Source organism: Juglans regia, chromosome 14 (assembly GCF_001411555.2).
Source record: "Juglans regia cultivar Chandler chromosome 14, Walnut 2.0, whole genome shotgun sequence".
NCBI classification, from domain to species: Eukaryota; Viridiplantae; Streptophyta; class Magnoliopsida; order Fagales; family Juglandaceae; genus Juglans; species Juglans regia.
Window position 1 is genome coordinate 5,810,134 of NC_049914.1, and position 25,121 is coordinate 5,835,254.

Consider the following 25,121-nt stretch of genomic DNA (forward strand, 5'->3'; position numbering starts at 1 on the left):
GACAATGCGAGGACAACATCCTCATAGGGATGATAATAAAAATGATCCAAACACAAACTAAATTTGGAGTAGTATAGAAAACAGGTAAATATATGACAGTTCTTTTCTATGATAAAATTGCTTGGTCGACACAAACATCTTACAGAAGTAAACTTCCATAAGAAAACAAAGACTTGTGACTCTTGAAGAAATTCAATAACAATTTAATCACAACGATTGCAAACATGTCCCACAAAAAAATCAATTGTACTAGATTTGAATCCCCATACAAACAAATTTTGTTAAAAAATCATAAAATGAACCCATTAAAAACAGTAAAAAAAAAAAAAGGTTATAATCAACATCCATTAAAAACACCTCTATACTAAAAATCAACTCTTCTATACTAATAAAAACTTTAGAAAGATATAGAGAGAATTCGAATTTACCCTATATTTGACATTGAAGAGATGTAACGGTGATGAAGTGTTGCACCGATAGAGGATGTGCAGTGACAGTAAGGACGGTGAAATTGAAGAAAGAGAACACTTATTGGTGTTGTTGATGAGTAGTCGTTGGTGTTGGTATCGAGGGCAAAATTTGTTCTTTCAGATTTTAGTCTATGTTGGTGTCGAGAGAGAGAATGAGAGAGTAAGGAGAAATAAAAGTTTTGAAAGATGATTTGTTTTCGTTGGTGCGGAGAGAGAGAGAGGGGGAGGAGAGAGAAAAAAATAGAAAAATAAGATTTGAAGAATAAACATGCATATTTAAATTTGTAGAAATATTATTCATAACTATGCAGATTTTTGAATATGCATAATCCAATATAGTCTAATTTAAAGTTATATCATGCAAATATGTAAATGTATATGCAGATGCACAATCCATTGCTAGTTCCAATGGGTTGTTTTTGACCATTAAAAAAATGTTATAAAAATAAAATTTATAGATTAATGTGATTTATTGCATATAAGTAAAAAAAAAAAAAAATTAATGTATTTTCTTACTATATATAACCACCCCAATTTATAATTTATATATATATTTTAATTTATTGGTGTATCAAAAGATAAACGACACCTATTAAAAAAAAAAGAAAAAATAAAAATGACACAGCCCGTGGTGGGGGACAAACGAACCATGGAACCTCTTTTCATTGGGGGGATATGTTGCTGCAATTCGCCCACCAGGTGCATCCTCCTGGTGGTCAATCGTTGCGGTCTCTATATCTCGAACCTTATTATTCTCCAAAACCCTTGTACACGCTGCCTTTCAGTTTTGGCATAAACATCTTCTTCCGAGTCCTGAGAAGGAGAGGGATACTTGGCACACCCTGCACATTTCGCCCCATCCCTCTTCCTCCTCCATCGAAGAAAGAAACCATGGGTACTTTTGGTCACTGCACTTTGCGCTCGGACGACATCGTCATCAAATCTCCGAACGATAGGCGGCTATACAGGCTCATTGAGCTCGAGAATGGGCTCCGGGCCCTTCTGGTTCACGACCCTGAGATTTACCCAGATGGGCCTCCTATAACCCTCGAGGACAAGGAAGGAATAGAGGAGTGCGATGAGGATGGTGATGAAAGCGAAGGAGAGGACGAGGACGATGACAGTGAAGAGGAGGAAGAAGAAGAAGAGGAAGAAGAAGAAGAGGAGGAGGAAGGTGATGAGGAGGACCATGAAGTTAAAGGGCAAGGAAAGAAAGGTGCTTCTTCTCAGACTAAGAAGGTTAGTCTTTGTTTTCTCACATTCGAATTCGCAATACCCAGTTGACATTGGGAGCAGCTGTTCGCATTTGGTTGCTAAAAAGGATAGGAAAGGGTAAAGAACTAGGGAGCTTCAAACCTTCAATGCTAGCTTTATATTGTCGTTTATCTGAACATCCAGTGGTTTCCACAGAAAATGCTGTGAAGGAGCCGAAAATAATTTGTCAATCACAAATCTAAGATTGGTGGGACTGCTGTGTGCTTCCAAGTTTATCATCTTTTTTGTTAGATTTATTGTGAATAAAATAACTCGGACGTTTCGGAAAATTTTTATTGTTAAGAAACAGTTGCATAAGCTCGTGTGATCGTGTTGTTAATTGGTACTCCTTGCATCTATATGGCTTCATGATCTGACGGAGTTTCGTAGTGTGCTTTGATCTTGTTGTTAGGACTGCGTTTTTAAACCCGATCTTTTAATTACTCACATCAAACTACTGGGATTGGACTTGATTTGTTAATTGAATTTTGTCTTTGTTGCAGGCAGCAGCAGCAATGTGTGTAGGAATGGGTAGCTTCTCTGATCCTTTCGAGGCACAGGGGCTTGCGCATTTTCTAGGTTTGATTATTTATCATTTATAAAGTTACTTTAAATAATATATAAAAACAAATGTGTTATTTTTCTCTCAAACCCCTCCTTTGCACCAAAAAAAGCGAGGATGATCAATTGGATAGAAAACCAAACCCACGGGAATGATTATGTTAGATTGATTGCATCTTTGATATCAAACGTTATAAATCATCATGAGACCGATTGCTCCTAAGCACCTTCAAGAATTGGTGGGAAGAGGAGAGAAGATCGAGGATTGTTGTGGAGAGGGATTGACTAGCTGCGCATGTATCTTGGATGCTTACTTAGACAGGATTTAAAGCTTAATAGTAGGTATGCAGTACTGGGTCATACTTTTGAATGTTTCATGTTAAGAACGGAAGAACTGTGTGCTGAAAATATTTTCACAATGCCTTTATGCTATTAAGCTGAGCTTGTACTCTAAAAAACGCCCAGTATGGAAGTGGTTAAACCAAGATTTAGTATCCTGTCTTTGTTGGACCAGTTCTATTTGCAGTCTTCTTCCAATTGCCACCACTTTTCTTCATGAGAAGACATCATCTTTTGATTATTGTTCTTATTAGTAATTTTTATTGCCCGAGAGATGACTCCTTTTTTTTTTTCTTCCACTTCAATTTTGCATTGGCAATTCTAAATTTGATGCATAAATATTACATGTTTTACAGAACACATGCTTTTCATGGGGAGTGCTGAATTTCCAGATGAAAATGAGGTCTGTTTGTTAATTTTGTATCTTTAGAACACTTCTTTCAAAAGAGAAGGAAATCATGAGGAGGAAATTCTTGCTATACTTACTTGAAAATCATATATATATATTTTTGTTATGCTTTTGATATCATGTGGAATAAATCTGCTTGCCATGGGGTATGATAATTATGGATGATTTGTGTTTTACATTTTCTGAATGCACAACCTGCATATGATGGGCATAAGGCCCTTGGAGTGACAATTTTTATTTTTTATTGATACTTATGGACAGTTTCACCTTGATTCCCTTTTTTTTTTTTTTAAAAAAGTTTCACCTGATCTCAATGCATTGGTTTCTTTTACTTGGTCAAAATTCTTATGCATGTTTTAGATATTGTTGCTTATTTTCAAGTAAAACCAGAGATTTCTTACTCCCTGCAAAAAAATTAAGAGTAATACAAAGCTAAAAACATAGATTGATTGTGTGTGCTAAAGTCATGTCGTTTGGCCAACTGGTTTGACTCTTTTCTTTTGTTAGTATGATAGTTACTTGTCCAAGCATGGAGGCTGTTCAAATGCATACACAGAAACTGAGCATACCTGCTACCATTTTGAAGTGAAAAGAGAGTTTCTCAAGGGTGCCTTGACAAGGTAGATGCTGATTTATCTATTGACAAGTGTACTGATTTTCTCTTTTGGTCGATCACGCTAGTTTGTGGTTTCCTCTATGCTTTTTACTTAAGATACTGTTCCTGTCTTGATGATTTTTATCAGCATCTTAAACTTCGAAATATCAATCTGCATACTTATGGCATGAATGGAGGAACGAAAGTCCTTTTTTTATTCAAGAAAAATTTCTTTGTTTAAGATGCTTATATTACTCTTTTGTAACAGATTCACAATGTTAGAGGATGTTTGAACTGAAGGCTATAAGGTCAATGAATGGAACAGTCTGATAATGCCCTACAAGTCAATTATATTATTTGTTTATCAGTAAATGAGAGGTTTATTAAAAATAGGCATAACCAAGTACACGGGGCATATGATTATATTATTATTCAATTAATGTGTTACTTACCAATAATATATATGCGCTACTTGATGTATGGTGGTTGATTGTTGCTATTGCAATATAGATTTCCAATAGCTTGCTATTTGGTTTTGTGGTGGTTGAAATTCTAGTTGTGTTGGCCAAGTTTTTTGTTTTTACAATTATTTGTTAGGGTATGTTTGGGGTTGCGGCAGAGTCTTAAAAAATGCTTAAATAGCCTTAAAATCTCTTTAATAGAAAAATTAGGTTGTTTGGTTTTTACATATATATATTTTTACAAGTAATAAGAAATTTTATTGATGTAATGATAGGTGTAAGCCAGGTAAATTGGAAGTATACATGAAAACCACTGCTTTAAGAACTAAAAATTGTTACAAGGAAATCATGGAAGCTGAGACCATTAAAATCTAAAGCAATAGCCCATATAAGTAAAGTCTTCCATAAAAAACTCCTAAACTCTTCAACAGAGTGTTCGTGATCCCCAAAATTTCTATAATTTCTTTCACTCCAGATATACCAAAAAATACAAATGCGAACCATCTTCCACAAAAGCTCCGATCTGTGCTGTCCTTGAGATCCCTCTCCAACTTGCAAGTAATTCAACAACCCTTCTCGGCATTGTCCATGCTAGCCCTACCCTGCTAAAAAAATGATTTCATGTATCTCAGGCGAACTCACAATGTAGGAGTAAATGGTCCACTGATTCCTCACTTTTTTTGCACATACAACACCAATCCATAATTACAAGACCATGTCTTTTTAAGTTATCAATAGTTAGAATCTTCCCAAGAGCTGCTGTCCAAACAAAGAATGCAACCTTAGAATGTGCTTTCCTCCTCCATATGCTCTTCCAAGGAAAGTTGGGCGAATGTTGGACTGTAAGCATCTTATAGAAAGAACCTACCGAGAATTTCCCTTTCTTAGAAGGTCTCCAAACCAACTTATCTTCATCTGCAACTGCAGGAGGAACATTATGGAGCAGATTAAAAAATTCCATCAGTGCACTCACCTCCCAGTCATGTGCCTCCCTAGTGAAATTGATGTTCCACTCTTGAAGTGTAGATCCCCTCAAGTCTGCCACCATCGCTTCTTTCTCTTGTGCTATTCTAAAAATGGTGGGTAAAGTAATTTTAAGAGCCGTGTCACCCACCCAAACATCATGCCAAAAACTTATCCTCTGGCCATTCCCCATACACAACCTGGTATTGCTAGAAAGAAGCCCCCATCCATTCCTAATATGCTTCCATAACCCCACACCATATGCCCCTCTCCCCTCATTAGAGCACCAATCCCCCCTTGCACAACCATACTTCGCATTGATCACCCCTTTCCATAAGGCTTCCCTTTCAAAGTTATAGCGCCACAACCATTTCCATAATAAGGCCTTATTAAAAACCCTCACATTGCAAACCCCCAAACCACCATCTCTCAATGGTGTACACACCTTATCCCACCCAACTAGATGAAATTTAAACTCATCCCCTAGACCACTCCACAAAAAATCACGATGAAGTTTCTCAATCTTAAAAGCAATGCTAGTTGAAAAGGGAAATAGAGACAAGAAATATGTGGGAAGGTTAGATAAAGTACTCTTAATAAGTGTGATTCGCCCCCCTTGGATAAATACAACTTTTTCCACCCAGCTAGCCTACGTTCTAATTTTTCCACCACCTCCGTCCAAATTGTCTTAGCTTTAATAGCGTTTTCTCTTGTGTATCGAGTCTAGCATTTTCTCTCCGTACACTTTGCGAAAACTCCTCAGTTGATCCTGACGATGATTCTGCTAAGTTGATGGTGCAGTAGTGTTGCGTTGAGTCTGATGGGCTTCACAAGAGAGTTTGTGATAGATTCAAAATTATTCATACTTGTGAAGGAAGGAGGTCTGCTACGTATTATAGAGAGAGGGTGAAAGAAAGAGCATGAGCTACTGGTGGAATCAAGCACAATGTTGTGGCTTGGGAAAGCGCTGGAGGAATGCTTGAGAGGGGAGAAGAGGGAGTTTTATAGCACCACCAGAGAAGGCTATCGTAGCTTTATAGCACAGAGGTGCTCGAATAGCCATGGCGTTACATGGTAGTTGCAGAATATTGTGAGGGGGGAAGAAGAAGCTTTATTTTCTTACTTGAAGGGGAGGGGGGGAGGGGGGGAGGGGATGGAGTAGGCTGAGGGAGGCTTTGTGGGAGTGGATGTAGGTAGGGAGAAACAGGGGAGGCTCTCTCGGAGGAGCCCAGTTGAGGCCGCAGAAGGAGGTGGAGAGGCCGTATGTGCGGTCCTATCATGCCGGCGATGGACCACCATGATTAGAGTGGGGGTGACGGTGTTGGTTGGTTCACTAACAGAAACATGCATCGAGCCTCTCTTGGTGTACGAAATGTGGGCTCTGGCAGGGAGGCTATCAGGCAGGCTGAGTGGGACATGTGCAGGGTGTTGATGGACATGCAGGGCCAATTACAGAAATTGCAGTTGGAGGTGGCAGAAATCCTCTGCTATGTTGGGCGTAAAAAGGAAGAATATAGGGTTAAGGAGTTTAAAGGAAAGGGGTCGGGCTTAGAGCAAAGGCCCATTCAGGCCCTTCCTGTGCATTATCGTAAGTCTAGGGGTGAGGGATCAAAGGGTGGGCTTAGCAAAGGGAATGGGCTTCAAGGAAGGTAAAAGGAATGAAGGCAGATTGCTCGGGTTGTTTGGTTGGGCCTCAACCCACGGGTGAAATGGGAAGGAATGTTGGCAAGCAACCCAAGGATGATAGGCTTCAGCCCAAGGCCCAACGAAAGTGGAAAGAATGCCCTTGGGCTTCTTCTAGCGGTGGCTCTAATGTGCATCCACCAAAGACCACGCCGTGACGCTCGCGGAAGTGTTAGGGACCCCGGTCTTGTCCCTAACACTAAGGACCACGAGCTTGCTTTGGTAAGGATGATGACCAAGTGACCTTGTCAACTTGCTTGGCCTTCAAAAGGGATGGTGTTTGAGTGATGAAATGATGGAGATGATGATGAACTCTGGTAGGCAAGTGTTGATTATGAGTGTTTGATGCAATGTGGGCGGCTTGAAGGGTGCCCTTGATGTTTGGGCCACTTGGATGGTGATTAGGGTTGGTATGATGAAGTGTAGTTAGGATTTTGTGAGGTGGCTAGGGTGAATTTCGAGATTTGGAAGAGTTGGCTTAGGGTTGGAGTTTATGATGATGCTAGAGTTTGGGAATGAGGTGGAAGAGTGAGATTAGGGTTTGGTGGTTGAATGAGTCTAGGGTTGCTCCTTGACTTTAGGGATTGATTAAAGATAAGATGAGGAATATATGATTTGGATAAGGTAAGTGGATGAAGATGGATGGTGTTTGAAGGAGTCTAAAGTTGTTCCTAGAGTTTAGGGATTGACTAGGATAAAATTAAGGAAAGATTCCTAAGTGGTAGGAATCTCTTTAGGTAAGTGTTGGATTTGGTATTGGCTAAGGTGGACGGATTGGGGTTGACTTGATCTTTGAAAGATTGGTTAGATTTGGTTGGTTTAGGAATGGATATTGAAAGTTTGTAAGATGGAGGGAATCTTTGAGGGAAGAGGGGAATTTGAATTTGAACTAAGATGGCAAGTCAATAGTTGACTAAAGAGATTGTAGGAAAAGTGATTTAAGAAATTGAATGTGATTGTCAATTCTTTAAATTAAGGGATTTGAAATGGGAGGAAGTCAAGACTCCTAAAAGGAAACAATTACCTTATAAGGACTTGAGGTGGATGGTTAGGGTTTTATGGAGGGAAGGATTTATGATGTGGCCGAATATGGTTACTGTTTGTATGGAAAGATGGAAGGTAATTAGGGATTCAGCTAGGTCAAAGTATGTGATGGATGAAGGGCAATTATGGTAAGGGTTCACTTATGGAAAGTAGGGCAATACTAGGGTTGGTCGAGTGGTGTATATGGAAAGATAAAGATGGATGGATGGATGGATGGGTGGATGGATAGAGGGTAAATATGGGATATGGACAACTAAGGCAAACACTATAATGGTTGAATTATAGTGTATGGATGGATTGAATTGGGCAATGGAAATATATGGATGTACACGCATGAACAAGATGGATGAACAATATGGGTTAACAAGATGGATGAACAATATGGATGAACAATATGGATGAACAAGATGGAAGAGTATGATCAAATGATGAATAGACTCAACAAAAGAATATGAAGGCTCACTTTTTGGTTTATATGGATATTTTGATATGCAAGAAAGTGTATATGAACAAGATGGAAAATAAGAACAATGAAGATAATGGATGAACAAGATAGCACTTCAACTATTGATTCACGGATTGCACAATAGTTGAAATAAACTTCATAGATTGATAAACTTGAAAATAACAAAGATAACACAACTTGAATTCACAAATTGTACTAAGTTGCAAGAACAAGATAAGTTGAATCACACCTATTCATGAATTTCAAGGTGATGATTTTCTACTAGGGATTCACGAATTGCACCCAAGTAGCCCAAGTGCCTAGCATCGAAAGGGTGATCTCAAGAACAAGTCTGCCCACTTAGGGAATTTGCCAAAGGTTTAAAAGATGTAAATGCAAAGACTAAGGATCCTATTTATAAGGATTATAACTTGGAAACCCCCAATAGATCATTTGAAAAATAAATAATTAAAATAAAATAAATAATAAGCAATAACATAGTTGGCATGGAAGTTGACCCATGGCATGCATGAGCCCATGAGTGGGCTAGGCTGGCCCATGGGCATGGGCCATGGGCATGGTTGACATTGCTAGTATGGCTGGTGGTCTGGCCATGGGCCACAAAGCATGGGGTTCTACCACGGAGGTGGAACTGTCGGTGAGCACACAGAAAACGTCGACGACGACGGTGGAACACTTCGATGATGGCCCGCACGTGGTGGGTGCACGTAAATCGATAGTAGAACACGTGACAGGCTCTTCAACACCTCTGGATGGGGTTTCTCTGTCATATGGTGGCCAGACAGTGTCGATGAGGTGCGAGGGTGCAAGTGTGACTCTGACGAACCTTCCAGTTCAGTTCCTTGAGGACTCTGAGCCGAGTGTGAAGGATGGGGTGAGTTCAGAGGATCTTTCACACTCTGATAGTGAGGAACTGTTGACCCTTGATGAAGACAAATCCAATCAAGCTCTTATGGGTAAATGGTTGTGGAGATACCAACTTGAAAGGGAGGTCCTATGGAAGTTGGTCATAGAGTCTAAATTTGGAGAGGCTTGGGAGGTTGGTGCTCGAATGAGGTACGAGACACACAGAGTGGGGTTATGGAAATTTATAAGGGGACATTGGGAGACCTTTCGAGGGCATGAACATATTGTGGTGAGTGATGATTCTTGCGTCAGATTTTGGTATGATAAATAGTGTGGTGACCATAGCTTTAAAGACGCATTTCCTGCTATTTTCGAGCTCGCAAGGGAAAAGGATGCAGCAATTGCCAATCTTTTGGTCCTTTCCAATGGCCAACCTCAATGGAATATTGACCTCATTCGGGCAACCCAAGATTGGGAGGTGGAGATTATTTTAGAGTTTTTTGCGACATTGTATTCAATAAATATGCTAGGGGATAAGATGCACTGGAGTCATTCTAAGAAAGACAACTTCACTGTTAGATTTATTTACCAAGCTTTAACAAGTCTTGAACTGACCAAGTTCCTGTGGAAGAGTATATGGCAGACAAAAGCTCATTCAAAAGCAGTTTTTTTTGTTTGGACAACATCATTGGACAAGATTCTAACTACAGATAATTTGAGGAAGAACTGGGTAATTGTGCTGGATTGGTGTTATATGCGTAAGAAACATGGAGAATCAGTAGATCATTTGTTTCTACATTGTGAGGTGGCCAGGGGCATGTGGGATGATTTTTTTATGAGAGTCGGTTTGTTATGGGTCATGCCTCTTAGTTTGGTGGACATCCTTGCAAGTTGGCGAGGCATTCAGCGTAACTCACAAGTGGCGGCCATTTGGTGTATGATCCTATTTGTATGTGTTGGTGTATCTGAAGGGAAAGAAATGCAAGAAGCTTTGAAGATTGTGAGAGAACAACAAAGGAACTAAAACTCTTCTTCTTTAAGTTATTGCTTTTATGGGCGGGAACAGTTGTTTGTAGCGGTCTAAATGAAGTTCTCCTATTGATTGTAATTGTAAACCTTAGTTATGTGTTTCTCTTGTATACTATCTGTGTACCTGGGCTTTGCCTTTTTCTATTTATAAAATTCTTATGATTACATATAAAAAAAAAGGAAATGCAAAAATGTGTGGGGTTGGAGTGTGAAGGCTTTGAGGAACAGTTTATGGCTTTGCTTACAACCATTGAAGTGGGGCACCAACAACAAAGAGAAGCTGGATAAAAAAATAGTGTGAGCTTAAAAGGTTGACGTGGTTGATGCATTTTGAGGGTAGTTCCAGTAGGTTCAGGTCAAAGGGAAGGGGCTGACCATCCCCCAGTGAAACCCAAAATAGTGTTGTGGAATGTTTGTGGGCTCAATGAAACCAATAAATGTCTTTAGATAAGAAATTTGCTTCGTGAGTGGAAAGCGGACATTGTTTGTTTACAGGAGATTAAGATGAAACTGATTAATAGGAGAATTGTGCGAAGTTTATGGAGTTGTGTACATGTGGATTTGGTGTATATGACTTCTAATGGGATGTTGGGAGGGGTAGTGGTGATGTGGGATAGACAGGTGGTGGAGAAAATAGAGGAATTCATCGGGATGTACTCGGTTGCATGCTCTTTCAAGAGTGTGTTCGATAACTTTTTGTGGGCTTTTGCAGGTGTTTATGGCCCAAACTTAGACAACAACAGAGTATTATTGTGGGAAGAATTAGCGGGGGTTCATAGCTGGTCGGACCTCTTTTGGTGTATTGGGGGAGACTTTAATGTCACAAGATTTCCAAGTGAGTCTTCCAAAAATAGAAGAGTGCGGCCATCAATGGTAGAGTTCTTGGAATGTATCTTTGATTTGAACTTGGTGGATTTGCCACTAGCTGGGGGATTTGCCACGTGGTCTAACAATCAGACATGGTCTCAGTTGGACCGATTCTTAATATCTCCAGCATGGGAAAGGCACTTTTCGGATGTTTGGCAAAAACGAATGCCTTGTCTTTGTTTGGACCATTGGCCTATCATGCTGAATTATGGTGATCTCCGAAGAGGTCGACGGTATTTCAAATTTGAAAATATGTGGCTGAAATCTGAATGTTTTGTGGAAAGGGTTATACAGTGGGGGTCCTCATATTAGATATAGGGTACCCCTAGCTTCATCTTTGCAGGTAAACTGAAAGCTCTAAAAAAAGATTTGAAGCTTTGGAATATGCAATCTTTCGGAGATATAGGGGAGAACAAGAAAAGCAAGATGAGGGAGATTCAGGAGTTAGAGAGGCTCCAAGAGGCTCGGTCACTTACTCAGGAAGAACTAGCGTAGAAGACAATGTTGGGTGCGGATCTTGAGAGGATTATCTTATTAGAAGAGATGTATTGATGGCAAAAATCAAGAGTTTTGTGGTTAAGGGAAGGAGATTGAAGCACTAGGTTCTTTCATAGAATTGCAAATTCCCATAGGAGAAACAACAACATAGAGGTGCTGAAAATTGACGGTGTCGAATGTAGGGAAGAGCAGGTAATTCACGACCATGTAGTTGGTTTCTATGAGCAGCTACTAACTGAGCCGATGGGGTGGTGGCCTTCCTTAATGGTCTTGTGCTTGATTCCATTGGGCCGAGTGATGTGTCTCGGATGGAGAGGGCCTTTAAGGAGGTAGAGGTTTTTGAAGTAGTGAGGAAAATGGTCAAAGACAAGACATTGGGGCTTGACGGTTTCTCTATGGGCTTCTTTCAAGAATGTTGGGATGTCTTAAAGGAAGATCTTATGCAGGTGTTTTAGGAGCTTTTCTTGGCTGGGAAATTTGAGAAAAGCTTTAACACCACTTTTCTTACATTGATACCCAAGAAGGTGGGGGCTACGGAGGTTAAGGAGTTTCGGCCCATTAGCTTAGTGAATGATGTATACAAGATAATATCCAAAGTGCTTGCGAACCGTTTTAAGTGAGGTAGTGGGGAAAATCATTACAAAATCCCAAAATGCTTTTGTAAAAGGTAGGCAAATTCTTGATGTAGTTCTTATTGCTAATAAATATCTTGACAGTAGATTGAAGGTTGGCACATCAGGGATCATTTGCAAGCTAGACATGGAGAAGTTGTACGATCATGTTAACTGAGACTTTCTTTTTTACATTCTTGGGAGGTGCAGTTTTGGAGAGAGGTGGCGGTCATGGATCTGTTGGTGCATATCAACAGTGAAATTCTCCGTATTGATAAATGGTAGTGCAGATGATTTCTTCTATAGCTCACGAGGCCTAAGATAAGGAAATCCATTGTTGCCATTGCTGTTTGTTATTGTTATGGAGGTGATAAGCAAGATGATCTCGGTCTTGGTTATTAATGGCTTCGTGGATGGATTTTCAATTGGAACCCGGATGGAGAATCATTAATATTTCTCATTTGTTGTTTGCAGATGACACTTATTTTTTGTGAGTCCGATCAAAATCAGGTTCGAGCACTGAAGGCTCTGCTTCTTTGTTTTGAAGTTGCATTCGGGTTAAAAGTGAACTTCAACAAATCAGAGATGGTACTAGTTGGAGATGTTCCTAATATACAACAACTGGCTAGCACGTTGAGGGTGCAAGATAGCCTCCCTTCCTTTGACTTACCTGGGACTTCCGTTGGGGGTAGCCGCGAATGTGTCCTCTTTATGGGATACAGTGTTGGGAAAGTATAGCGGAGACTGGCGGGATGGAAGAGAATATACTTGTCGAAAGGTGGTAGGATTACCTTGATTAAGAGTACATTATCTAACCTACCAACATATTTTTTATCCCCCGTCCCTATACCTGCAAGTGTGGCATTTCGAATTGAGAAACTCTAACATGACTTCTTGTGGGGCGAAAGGGGGGGGGGGGAGTTCAAATTCCATCTAGTCAAGTGGGAGACGGTATGTCGTCCTATCTCTAACGGTGGTTTGAGTATTAGAAATATGAGGACTTTTAATCTAGCGTTACTTGGAAAATAGTTGTGGAGATATAAAAAGGAACCAGAAGGCTTGTGGAAGTTGGTGATTGAGTGCAAATATGGAGGCTTATGGGGGGGGATGGTGTTCTAAAGAAGTTGGAGGAGCCTATGGAGTGGGGTTGTGGAAACACATAAGAAGAGGATAGGGGGTCTTTACTCGACATACTCGACTTCTTTTGGGTGAGGGTTCCAGGATTAAATTTTGGAAAGAGATTTGGTGTGGTGACAATACCCTACAAGATTTATTTCCTTCACTATTCCAAATTGCAAGTGCCAAAGATGTTTCAGTGGCGGAAGTCATGGGGATTTCGGGTGGGCAAATCCATTGGATTATCAATTTTAGTCGGGCGGCACGAGATTGGGAAATGAGCAGCTTTGCTATTTTTATAGCCTTTTGTACTCCATAAAACCAAGCAATCAACAAGAAGATGGGTTGTGGTGGATACCTGCAGGGAAAGGTGTATTCTTGGTTCGCTCTTTTTTTAAGGCTCTCTCATAAGAGCCCAATAGTCAGTTTCCTTGGAGATGGCTTTGGAGACATAAGGTGCCCCCCAAAGCTGCATTTTTCGTGTGGACAACATCGTTGGGTAAGATCCTCACAACCGACAACTTGAGGAAACAGAGGGTAATCATAGTAGATTGGTGTTGCATGTGTAGAGGAGGGGACGAGTCGGTGGACCATCTCCTACTACATTGTGAGGCAACAAGGGTATTATGGAATGAGGTGTTTAGTAGATTAGAGATGGACTGGGTTATGCTGGAGATAGTGGTGGCAACACTGGCCAGCTAGACAAATATAAGAGGCATGCAACAGATTAAAGCGGTTTGGAAGATGATCCCTATATGTATCATGTGGTGTTTGTGGCAGGAGGGCAATGAGCAGACGTTTGAAGACAAGGAAAGATCTTTGGAGGAGCTTAAAGCTTTATTTTATAGAACTCTATGTACTTGGGCCATTGTTGTTGACTTCAATGGCATGGACCTACATGATTTTCTTGTCTCTATTGCGCCTTCTTAGTTAGGGCATACAGTTGTTTTCTTCTTATGTATTGTGCTGGGCTATGCCCATTCATTGATCAATAAAATTTGTTTACTTATAAAAGAAAACATATTAAAGCACTTCTAATCTCAAATAAGTTAAAAAGTACATTTGAGGAAAAGCAAACGTGATTTTCCAGATAATACGGAACGTAATTCGAATTTTGAAAAGACTGTCAATGGATGAAAATACCTATACAATTTTTAGATAATTACAACTTTCAAACTTTCGAGAATATAGTCATAATTTTTAAAAATTTAAATAATCGTCGTTTTTATCTCAGAAATCACTTCTTTAATTTGTTTCCAAACAAACGTAACGTGTTTGATATTGCTTTAAACATATGGTTATCAAACAGTAAATAAACTTTTAATAGTAGAACTTATTACTTAAGTTATAAGCCCTAAAGCTATAAATTATATTTCCCACCACAAACCCAAACATGCATTTATAAATACATGAGTGGTTAGCAATTATGTTTGTCTCTTTGTTTAATCAGATTTTCTCAGTTCTTTGTTTCACCTCTTGTGAAAATTGAAGCCATGGAAAGAGAGGTACTTGCTGTAGATTCAGGTACATGCCAGTCTTGTCTGGGTACAATGTTTTTCAACTGTTCCTTTTAAAAGAGCTTGATTTTTTCAAACTTAAATGGTGCTGCTATCATATATTTCTTATTGCTGATGGTGTGTACTTTAATTTATTATAAATGGGGCCTAGAATTCAACCAGGTCCAGCAAAATGATGCTTGCCGTCGTCAACAACTTCAATGTCATACATCAGCACCTGGTCACCCTTTTAATAGATTTTTTTGGGGTGAGCTTAAATCCATTATGTTTCCCTTTTCAGTTGGGAATTTGTCAGTTTATATGAATTTCACCTCCATGCATGCACGCACGTGCACACATACTCAGATATATTGTTCTTTATCATTTTCTTTGCTTGGTTGCAGGCAATAAGAAGAGCCTGGTTGATGCCATGGAAAAAGGGATCAATTTGCGGGAACAAATATTGAAATTGTACAGAGATCACTACCATGGTGGATTAATGAAGCTTGTTGTCATTGGTGGAGGTGGATTTTCTCTTCTAATTCTCCAGAAATGATGCACAATTTTTTTGATAAGTGACATGATACGTATAATTTACCATTTAGGACCTTTTTTTTAAATGATTATATTGGATTACACGGAAGTGGCAGATGTAGGTGATCTGGTGGTGGAGTAGCAGTAATGGTGGTGTTGTGGAGATAATGTTGTATTTCTATGGTGGAGATGATGATAGCAGTGTTGATACACTATTTGGCAGCACTTGGGTGATGCCAATGTTGATAGGTCCTGAATGTGGCATTGCCAATTCACAATTTTTTTGTATTTGTAGGGATAGAATTCTTGGTGGAGATAGTGTTTGTTGTTGGGAGTATAGTTGGATTCATGAGGTTGGTGGTTGTGTGATTAAAACCTATGCTTAATAGAGAAAATCCACCCTCCAATTAGCTAGTGTAATGATTCAGTTACCACTTCCACGCTTTTTTATCAGTAGTCAAAGGCCCACTTTTGATTCCAGCAGCAACATCTATTCATCTAGACGCATGCTCTTAGGGCATAGAGGTTTTGTATGCGGTTCAAATGCTTGACAACATGAAGCCCTTAGAAAAGGGAACTAGGTTCCTTGACTTAAAATTTTTTTTTGACAAGTAAAAAATTATATATATAAAAAAGGAGTAACCAAGTACAGTGAATGTATGTAAGAAAATACCTTGCCCATATTAGAAGCCCCTAATGACCCAAAAAACCCGTGAAAAAACAACCCAAATACAGCAAGCCCAAGCCCGACCCCCACCCTTAGCGTCGTAGTTGATTGCCCAATGAAGACGCTGTAACTCCCTGCTTTTCTTGAAACTTGATTTGGTTCCTTGACTTTAAAATTGAGGTACATAAATTTATTGTCCTTGTTTTACTATGTGGTTTCTCTAATTTTTACATTGTTGGTCATTTTACTAATACAGATAGCTAATTCCCGTGATGCATGTGAAAATAAAATTGAAAAAACCCAGAGGGAATTGATGAGAAAATTTACTTCAATTTGTTTGTGTGCTTATATATAATATTGCTAATACATGTTACATTGTAATGCTGCAGAGTCACTGGATGTCCTTGAGAGTTGGGTTAAGGAATTGTTTGTTAATGTCAGAAAAGGTTCTCAAGCAAATCTGGAGTTTAAGGCAGAAGGTCCTATCTGGAAAGCTGGTAAACTTTATAGGTTAGAGGCTGTCAAAGATGTCCATATCCTGGACTTAACATGGACACTGCCATGTCTTCATCGAGAGTATTTGAAGAAACTGGAAGATTATCTAGCACATCTCCTGGGGCATGGTAAGATACATCAGGCATATCTTAGATGATCACATTTGAACAAATTGTATACATGCGCTTGTACACATAAGCACATGCATGGATAGAAATGTACAAATACATGTTAATAGTGTGCCTCTGTATGTAAATTATTATTTCAGCGAGAGGGGAATGCTTATTCTGAAATTATTATTTCAGCGAGAGGGGAATGCTTATTCTGCTTGATGCTTGGTATGAGTATTGTAAAAATGATATACAAATGGTGAGAATGATTCACAAATACAAATAAAAATGAAACAAATACATCCAATTTTGCCCTTTACAAGGGTTTTTTAATATGTGCTAATGGCCCAAAAAAATAATTGTCGCATATGCAAGTGATAAACGTAGGAGGCAACATTGATGTGGAGAGCGAGGATCACATGACATAGTGTGGAGGCTGCAATCCATATCATCAGTGTTTTGATTGTTGATTGGCGTTGGGGATTGTCAAAAGTTGGTGGGCAGTAATTCTACCAAGGAGTTGGTTGAGAAGGGATGTGTTCAAGGTAGGCTTGATCATCAAGGAAAGGCTAGATGGGATCAAGGTAAGCTTGGTTGTCATGGGTGTGCCTTTAATAGCCCAAATAGCTGAGTACCATGCCATGAGGGAGGAGATGGGAATAAAATATATGATACAATATGAGTGACACCAATAGGTCTGGTGTGTGAGGAGTCGGGACCATGCACGTGTGCAACAGTGTGTGGCCAAGGTCAGTTGATCAGAAAAAATGGTGGTGGAGGTTGATTAGAGTATGGGGATGGTGCATATAGGGTATGTGGCTCTAAAGGTCGGAAAAGAGCAGATCAATAAAAGGGGAAGAAGTAAGGGGAAAAAAAGGGAGGGGAAGGGGGATGGTGGGGGAATGGGGGCCAGGAGGACACCTTCTTGGAGTACCAAAAAGTGGAATAATTCATGGATTCATGAGTAGGGAGAGGGAGAAGGGAAACTGGCATATGCCGAGTCTTACAGGGAGTAGCTTGAGGGGGTGCTGGGGAGGGGAGAGATCATGCTTCTCCCCCTCCCTGGAGCAGCAAGAAGCTGAGATGAGGTGCACAGACAGGATAAAACCAGAGGAGAACTAGGAAGCAAATTTTGATTGAACTTTGTTGAGGTTAGCTTTATAAAAGAAAATGAGAACGACAAAATTTTTATTGAATGGGACTAGCTTTAATGACTTCTATGCTGATTTTCACAGCGCTTAGCTTGTAATTAGGTTCACCTCTTGTATGCTTCCTACGTACCAGGGCTATGCCTAATTAGAGAAATTCTGAGTTTATGCAGTGACATAGAACGACAAATTGATGCTATTAAAATGAAAAATATTGGCCAGCAACATGTTTTTTACCTTCAGTTTTAATTCTGAGTTCATATTTTGACCTTTTCAGAGGGCAGGGGAAGCTTGCATTTCTTTCTAAAGGCTAGAGGATGGGCAACATCTCTATCCGCAGGTGTTGGGGATGAAGGAATGCACCGATCATCTATAGCTTATATCTTTGCCATGTCCATACACCTCACTGATTCTGGCTTGGAAAAGGTATTGCTTTATCTTCTGATTCCTTTTTGTAGACGAATAACATTATTTTTCCCCCTTGTTAGTTTTCTTATTGAGTGAGATGGTTCTTGTGATCTTTCAAAGACGATTTCTATTTTTGGATGTGCTTTGCTAGAGGCATTTTAGAAATGTGATGAATCAATAACTACTGAAATTTGGTGCACTTGCAAGGTTTCTGAAGTCATCATTTAGTGCTAATATTAACTCGTGAACCAAAAGTTGCTTCATTGCCTTTACTTCTATTTTGTTATGCATATTTTGCAGATTTTCGAGATCATTGGCTTTGTCTATCAGTACCTTAAGTTGTTACGTCAAGTTGCTCCACAAGAGTGGATATTTAAGGAACTCCAGGATATTGGGAACATGGAATTTAAATTTGTAGAGGAGCAACCTCAGGATGATTATGCTGCAGAGCTTGCAGGTGTTTGTGCTGTTACTTTTACTAGAATCTAGTTCTTTATGGCTGATTGGATCTTAAATAATATGTGGCTAGTTTCTTTTATCAGTCTCATTGCTTTATGCTGGTCTGCTTTTTCTCTTCAGAATTGAGGCATTTTTAATTTTTGCTCTTCCATAAAATGCAGAGAATTTACTCTTCTATCCAGCTGAGCATGTTATTTATGGGGACTACGTATACAAGATATGGGATGAGGAAATGATAAAATACGTTCTTGGTTTCTTGACACCAGAAAACATGAGGGTTGATGTAATATCAAAAGCCTTCAAGTTGCAAGGTAGCTTTAGGTCCACTTCTTGATATTAGTGATATTTATAGTATTGTGAACTTCAATTTTCCTTTAATGGGATATATAATTTTGTAAAGGATGATAAGAGTTTCATGTTAAATGTTTTTTGTTCTTCCCTTACTGTTGGACTTGTGGTTTTTGTTATAGTAAATTATTCCTTTTGTCCAAAAGCTGATGCTGGAATTATATTTCTATAAAAGTGATTGGGCTATGTAACATTCTCCCTCCCCCACCCCCTCTTTTTCTTTTACGTTTTCAGATTCACAGCATGAGCCTTGGTTTGGGTCACATTACACTGAGGAAGATATTTCTCCACCTTTGATGGATTTTTGGAGGGATCCTCCTGAAATTGATCTTTTATTGCATCTGCCCTCGAAGAATGAGTTCATTCCATGTGATTTTTCAATTCGTGCTAATAGTACATGTAATGGTCCTGCAAATGCATCTTCTCCAAGATGCATACTTGATGAACCGCTCATGAAGTTCTGGTACAAGCTTGATAATACTTTTAGAGTTCCTCGTGCAAATACGTACTTCCGCATAAATTTGAAGGGGGCATATGATAATGTGAATAACTGTCTCTTGACAGAATTATTTGTTCACCTTCTTAAAGATGAGTTGAATGAGATTATATATCAGGTTAGTAACTTCACTTATAATATATATATATATATATATATATATATATTATATCAGGTTAATAACTTATCTTTTAGAAATAATGATTCTGTGTGCTGATGGAGATTTTTCTGCTTTGGATTTGTTTCACGAAAAAACTCTACATTTTATTATGCGATGATCTGTCTATTTAAGACTTTGTATTTATCATTGAGCTGATTATCTAGTGGCTCGCAGCATGAACTAGAAAAGCAGTGGATAATTATCTGAAGATGATTTCTTCAGCTGATTGGAAGTTGCAGATTATACTTCTTTATTCATCGGTCGATTGTAATTGATTTCCATGGCATGTATTTTCATGAATTCCTTGTATCTCTAAACTAGCACGCATAGGCGTTGCTCTTGTATATGTCCCATATACTTGGGCATTTTGCCTTCTTTTGATCAATAAAAATTTGTTTACCGATAAAAAAAAAAAAAAAAAAAAAAGATTATACTTCTTATTATTTGGCAAGGGGGCTATATTTTTCTCTACGATATTTATTATTTTAGAGCCTCGAAGAAACTTCTGAACCTGTTACTTTAATACTTATTTATTCAATTATTGTGGGTATTACCTTCCAATTGTAGCATCACATTATTCCTTGTTTTAGTTTTCAGGCTATTAAATACTATATGTATTTTTCTGATTAAAAAAGGCCTTTGCTCGATGTCCATCATTGATTTAGTCAGATACAACTTTCTGTCATCAATAAAGGCCATTTTGTTCCCTTTCAGTTAATAACCTGATTTTTTTCTTTTGCCTTTATATTTTACTTATAAAAAAAACCTCATTTTTTGGTAGCACATTTATCTTCAAATGTATGGTATTTTAGTTCTGTATGTGACAGGGACCTTCATTCCACGTCTGCAGGCCAGTATTGCCAAGTTAGAAACTTCAGTTTCCTTTTTCAGCGATAAGCTGGAACTGAAGGTATATGGGTTCAACGAAAAGCTTCCAGTTCTCTTATCTAAAGTTTTGGTAATAGCCAAATCTTTTTTGCCAACCAATGATCGTTTTAAGGTACATATATATGTATCCTTTCATTTCCTTTCAGCTGCATGTCTGGTTTTAGTCGGATTTTGTGTTTAGTTGGGATTGGTTGCTTGTTTATCTCATTTGTGACCCAATGACACGACTTTCAGGTTATCAAAGAAGATATGGAGAGAACTTTAAGAAATACCAACATGAAGCCTCTTAGTCATTCATCGTACTCGAGATTGCAAGTGCTGTGCAAGAGTTTCTATGATGTAAATGAGAAGCTACGCGTTCTAAATGACTTGTCTCTTGCTCAGTTGAAGGAATTTATCCCTGAGCTGCGTTCCCAGGTCCACAAAATCTATAATCTATTCGATAATACAGTATAATGCTGTAGGTTCTTGATTACCCTCCTACTAGTAATAAATTCTGACCGATGGAAATACATCAAATAAGGAGTTTAATTCAGTGGTTTCTTATTAATCTACTTTTGCTCTATGAATGACACTTATTCTGGCTTTATTCATTTTGATCTACATGTCTTACCTACAGCTATACATTGAGGGACTTTGCCATGGCAATTTGTTAGAAGAAGAAGCAATCAGCATATCAAACATATTTAGCGCAAACTTCTCTGTGCCACCCCTACCAGTTGAAATGAGGTATCAGGAACATGTTATTGATCTTCCCTACGGTGCCAACCTCATTAGGGATGTTAGTGTGAAGAATAAGTTGGAAAGAAACTCTGTAGTTGAGGTAACTGAAACCAGATGCTGTGGTTTTCGGTCTATCTATCCTTCAAAAACTTTTCTCTTTTAATGATCTCCTCTGACTTCTTTGTACCCTCTCTTTCTTCTCGGTTTGGTTTTGCCTTGCAGCTTTATTTTCAAATTGAGCATGATGTTGGGATGGAATCGATCAAATTGAAAGCTTTGATAGACCTTTTTGATGAAATTGTGGAAGAACCACTTTTCAATCAGCTGAGGTGATTTTACTTGATGCTGAAAGTAGGAGTATTTTTTTCTTTTCTGGTTTTGAGGGATGAAGCTTTACATATTTGGTTTTTGAATTCTAGCTCCAAAAACGAGCTGAACAGCAGGCAGTAGCCAAAATATTGCGACTTTTTAGCCTCTTCTTTTTTGGGTTTTTGTTGGGGGCAGTGAAGGGTGTTTGGCATTTACGAAGGTCCATATTTTTTTTTGTGTGTACATGGGCTTTGCCTATTTCCTCTATGAATAGGAATTTTATCACTTGCAAAAAAAAAGGCCAACATTTTTTTGTTCCTGATGGTTGTGTTTGTCCATAGATATCGCTACTCGTCTAAGGAATCTCTTTGATTGGGTCATGGTATATACTGGTATACAACAATGTGTTAAGGTGCTGCTAGTGTGAATGATGTATATGATTGACACGCCTCCCTTTTCCATGCTATGGACTTACCTGTTATGGGAAGACAATTTTAAACAAATGGAAATGAGTTTCTTCATGGATTTATATTGGTTTTTGTGTACATTCTTAAAATTCTTTTACTGTACTTAAATATAGGACAAAGGAGCAGCTTGGGTATGTTGTTCAATGTAGCCCACGAGTGACATACCGCATTTTTGGGTTTTGTTTCATTGTTCAATCTTCTGAGTACAACCCTGTCTATTTGCAAGGGAGAATTGACAATTTCATAAACAACTTGGAAGAATTACTGGTAAGCAATTCAAGTTCATTCCTTCTACATGCTACTTAGCATATTTACTAGTGTACTAAGTATATGTTCCAACATGTCTGCTGAGAAGTTGCGTCATATATCTGGCTGTCCACAGCGTTTTGGTGGCCTCTAGTGACAGATGGTGTATACTGATATTCTTTTCTTTCTTCTATTTTTTTTGTCAATGTCTTTCTTTTAATGGTTAATGTATGCCAATGGACTTGCTAAAAATAAGAATCTCTACTTGTTGTAACAATCTTCCGGAGACTGACTTGACTGGATATTTTCAGAGCTTGCCTTTCAGACGTAGTTCATGTACTCTCAGTTTTGTCGCTGCCACACTTGTGTGTTTGACAAGGCTATTCTTTTCGCTTATTTGTCAAGACAGTGCCTCAAAATACTGAATATTTAAAAAAAAACTCTGCTGCGTGGGTTGCGCCGCTCAGGTCATGCGATCTAGGCTGCCGCACCTAGGTTGCTGCGGTGTGGCCTGGGTCGCGCCCTTGCAGCGATGGGGACTATTTTAGTAATTCTTTATTTTATATGGTTGCCTTACTTACTGTTAGTAGTCTCAACTGTTTGGATTATTGTAGCCCCTTTTCTTAATGATTTCCTAAATGCTTAATTTTTGTTGCATAATATCTTCTGAATGTAAAAACCCACTGAGTTCAAATAGAATGGCACCTTCTCCTCCTTGAAGAACAAGTTGGAGGCCAAGGGTGTGTGCTATGTAATGACCTAATGAAAGCCCAAGCCATATCTAAGTTTATATTCCAAAAGGACCAATCAACGGTACAATTGATAGGCAAGAAGTTCAATTATGGGATCTCATTTACCACCTTTCTATTCAATTTGGATTATTATGATATTCCCCTACAAATCCCTGATGTTCTGTTGAGGCCATTTTATCACAGGTGGCACGGCTCATGGCTCACACATTTGATTGGGATTAGCTTTGATAACATTTTTAACAATGTAGTAAGTCCGAGCCACACCTAGGCTTATACGTCAACAGGACAAGCCAGTATTACCTTTTTTTTTAAACCAAGAGGATGGGACCCCAATTTGCAATACTACAATTGAAGCCCCTTAGAGTACACAATCCATGTGCTTGGGTTATGCGTACTGTTATCAATAAAATTTACATTTTTTATATAAGTAAAATTTTCATTTATTTATTTTTCTCTATCCTTCATTGCAGGATAAGCTTGATGATAATTCCTTTGAGAATTACAGAAGTGGCCTTATGGCAAAGCTGCTGGAGAAAGACCCATCTCTCATATACGAAAGCAGTCGGTTCTGGAATCAAATTATTGATAAAAGGTACTAACATAGACTTTCAGGATCTGTCTAGGTGCGTGTTAGTAATTATTAGCATCTGATAGAAAATTTAAAAGAGAATATATGGAAATTGTCACCACGTCAAGTACCCACATGAAATTTTGTTAGGTGTCCTTAATTATCGGATTATCACAACCATCATGTACATAACTTTCTTGAACAGTTGTCATTTTCGAGATCAGTTGTGGTTGACCAGATTGCGATTCATATAATCTGTTGGTTTTCCAACATAAGAGATTTATTTCTTGATTGATCAAAAAATTGCAGGTTGATGATGCGTGTGAATAGAATATGGTATAGCATATCATAGTTCTCATCTAATGATTTTCAGATCCACTAGTTAGAGTGCCATAAAAAATCAGGTTTTCAGACCCGTAAACTTTTGTTCAGGGTAAACTAGTCCAGTTTTTATTTTTTTTGAAGCAACCTTATGCGTACTCTCAAATAAGCTAGAATGCTACAACAAATGGATATGATGTGGTATAGCTTATAGCAATAGTGTTAGAGAAACTAGAGGTGCCTTTCATTTGCTTTTTTTTTTTTTCCCCTTTTTGCTCTCTCTTCGACTGGTTGGTTGCTTTTTTACTTGTTTACCATTTTTCGTTTCTTTCTTTCCAACCTGGTTGGTTTCTCTGTTCCCAATGTGTTTGATGCAATTGAGATTTGAGGGTGTTGGGAAGCCTTGTTTAAATGAGGGGAAGTTTGAAATCATGTGGACAATATCCTTGTGCAAAGATAGATGCTGTTAGATGATCATGACTTTCAATATATATAATTTATCTTTGTCCCTTTTTGCTTCACCCATACTCGATAATAAATGTTGACGTTATTGATACACAGGTATATGTTTGACTTGTCAAAGAAGGAAGCAGAGGAGCTCAATAGCATTCATAAGACTGACGTTATCAACTGGTACAAAATGTATTTGCAACAATCATCTCCAAAGTGTCGTAGACTTGCAGTTCGGGTTTGGGGTTGCAACACCGATATGAAAGAGGCTGAAATGCAACACAAGTCTGTACAGGTCATCAAAGACGTTACAGCCTTTAAGATGTCATCCAAGTTCTATCCAAGCATTTGTTGAATATTGAACATAAGATGATAACGGAGTGAACTGTCAGAACGATTGGAGTCAAGTTTTGACCACAGGTTTTAGCTGGGGTCAGTATCATCCCTTCCTAGTAAAGAAGTCAAAATTATTTGCCAAAAAAGAGGAATTATAGATATACTCGTGGGCAAAAATTTATCTTGAATACCCATCACTCATTAATAAGATTATTGTAATTGGCACCAATTACCTATTACTATAGTGCTACTAGTTTGCACTTCTTTCTTTTTAGTGATGATAATTCTAGACATTCTTTGGAGGTGCCACAGACAGTTCTTCCCTTAGAAACATGTCCTTTTGTTTTTCCTATTCTTTCAATGAATTTCTTGTTAAGCATCTCGGTCTGCAATATTGAAAATTATTTAATTTTATTGGTACAGTTTGCAAGTGTGCAGTCTTGCACAATTTTATTCACGTGTGGTGGAGTACATCATGCTAATGCTTTTCATTCATGATCGTTTTGTTCTGGGCACCACTTCATGGGA

The 25,121-nt window shown here is 38.6% G+C and overlaps 1 protein-coding gene across 1 annotated transcript; it reads left to right on the plus strand.

The window, feature by feature from the left end:
* The first annotated feature begins 1,117 nt into the window (after nt 1-1,117).
* LOC108996935 (nardilysin-like) lies at nt 1,118-24,972 on the plus strand. Its single transcript, XM_018972982.1, has 19 exons — nt 1,118-1,709; nt 2,228-2,303; nt 2,981-3,027; nt 3,541-3,653; nt 14,663-14,736; nt 14,881-14,976; nt 15,113-15,232; nt 16,299-16,532; nt 17,940-18,088; nt 18,371-18,527; nt 18,691-18,840; nt 19,112-19,491; nt 20,384-20,533; nt 20,656-20,838; nt 21,041-21,244; nt 21,367-21,473; nt 22,034-22,187; nt 23,389-23,510; nt 24,369-24,972. Exons 1-19 carry the CDS (start codon nt 1,146-1,148, stop codon nt 24,610-24,612), a joined length of 3,324 nt encoding a protein of 1,107 aa, XP_018828527.1. The 5' UTR covers nt 1,118-1,145; the 3' UTR covers nt 24,613-24,972.
* Nucleotides 24,973-25,121: the final 149 nt, after the last annotated feature.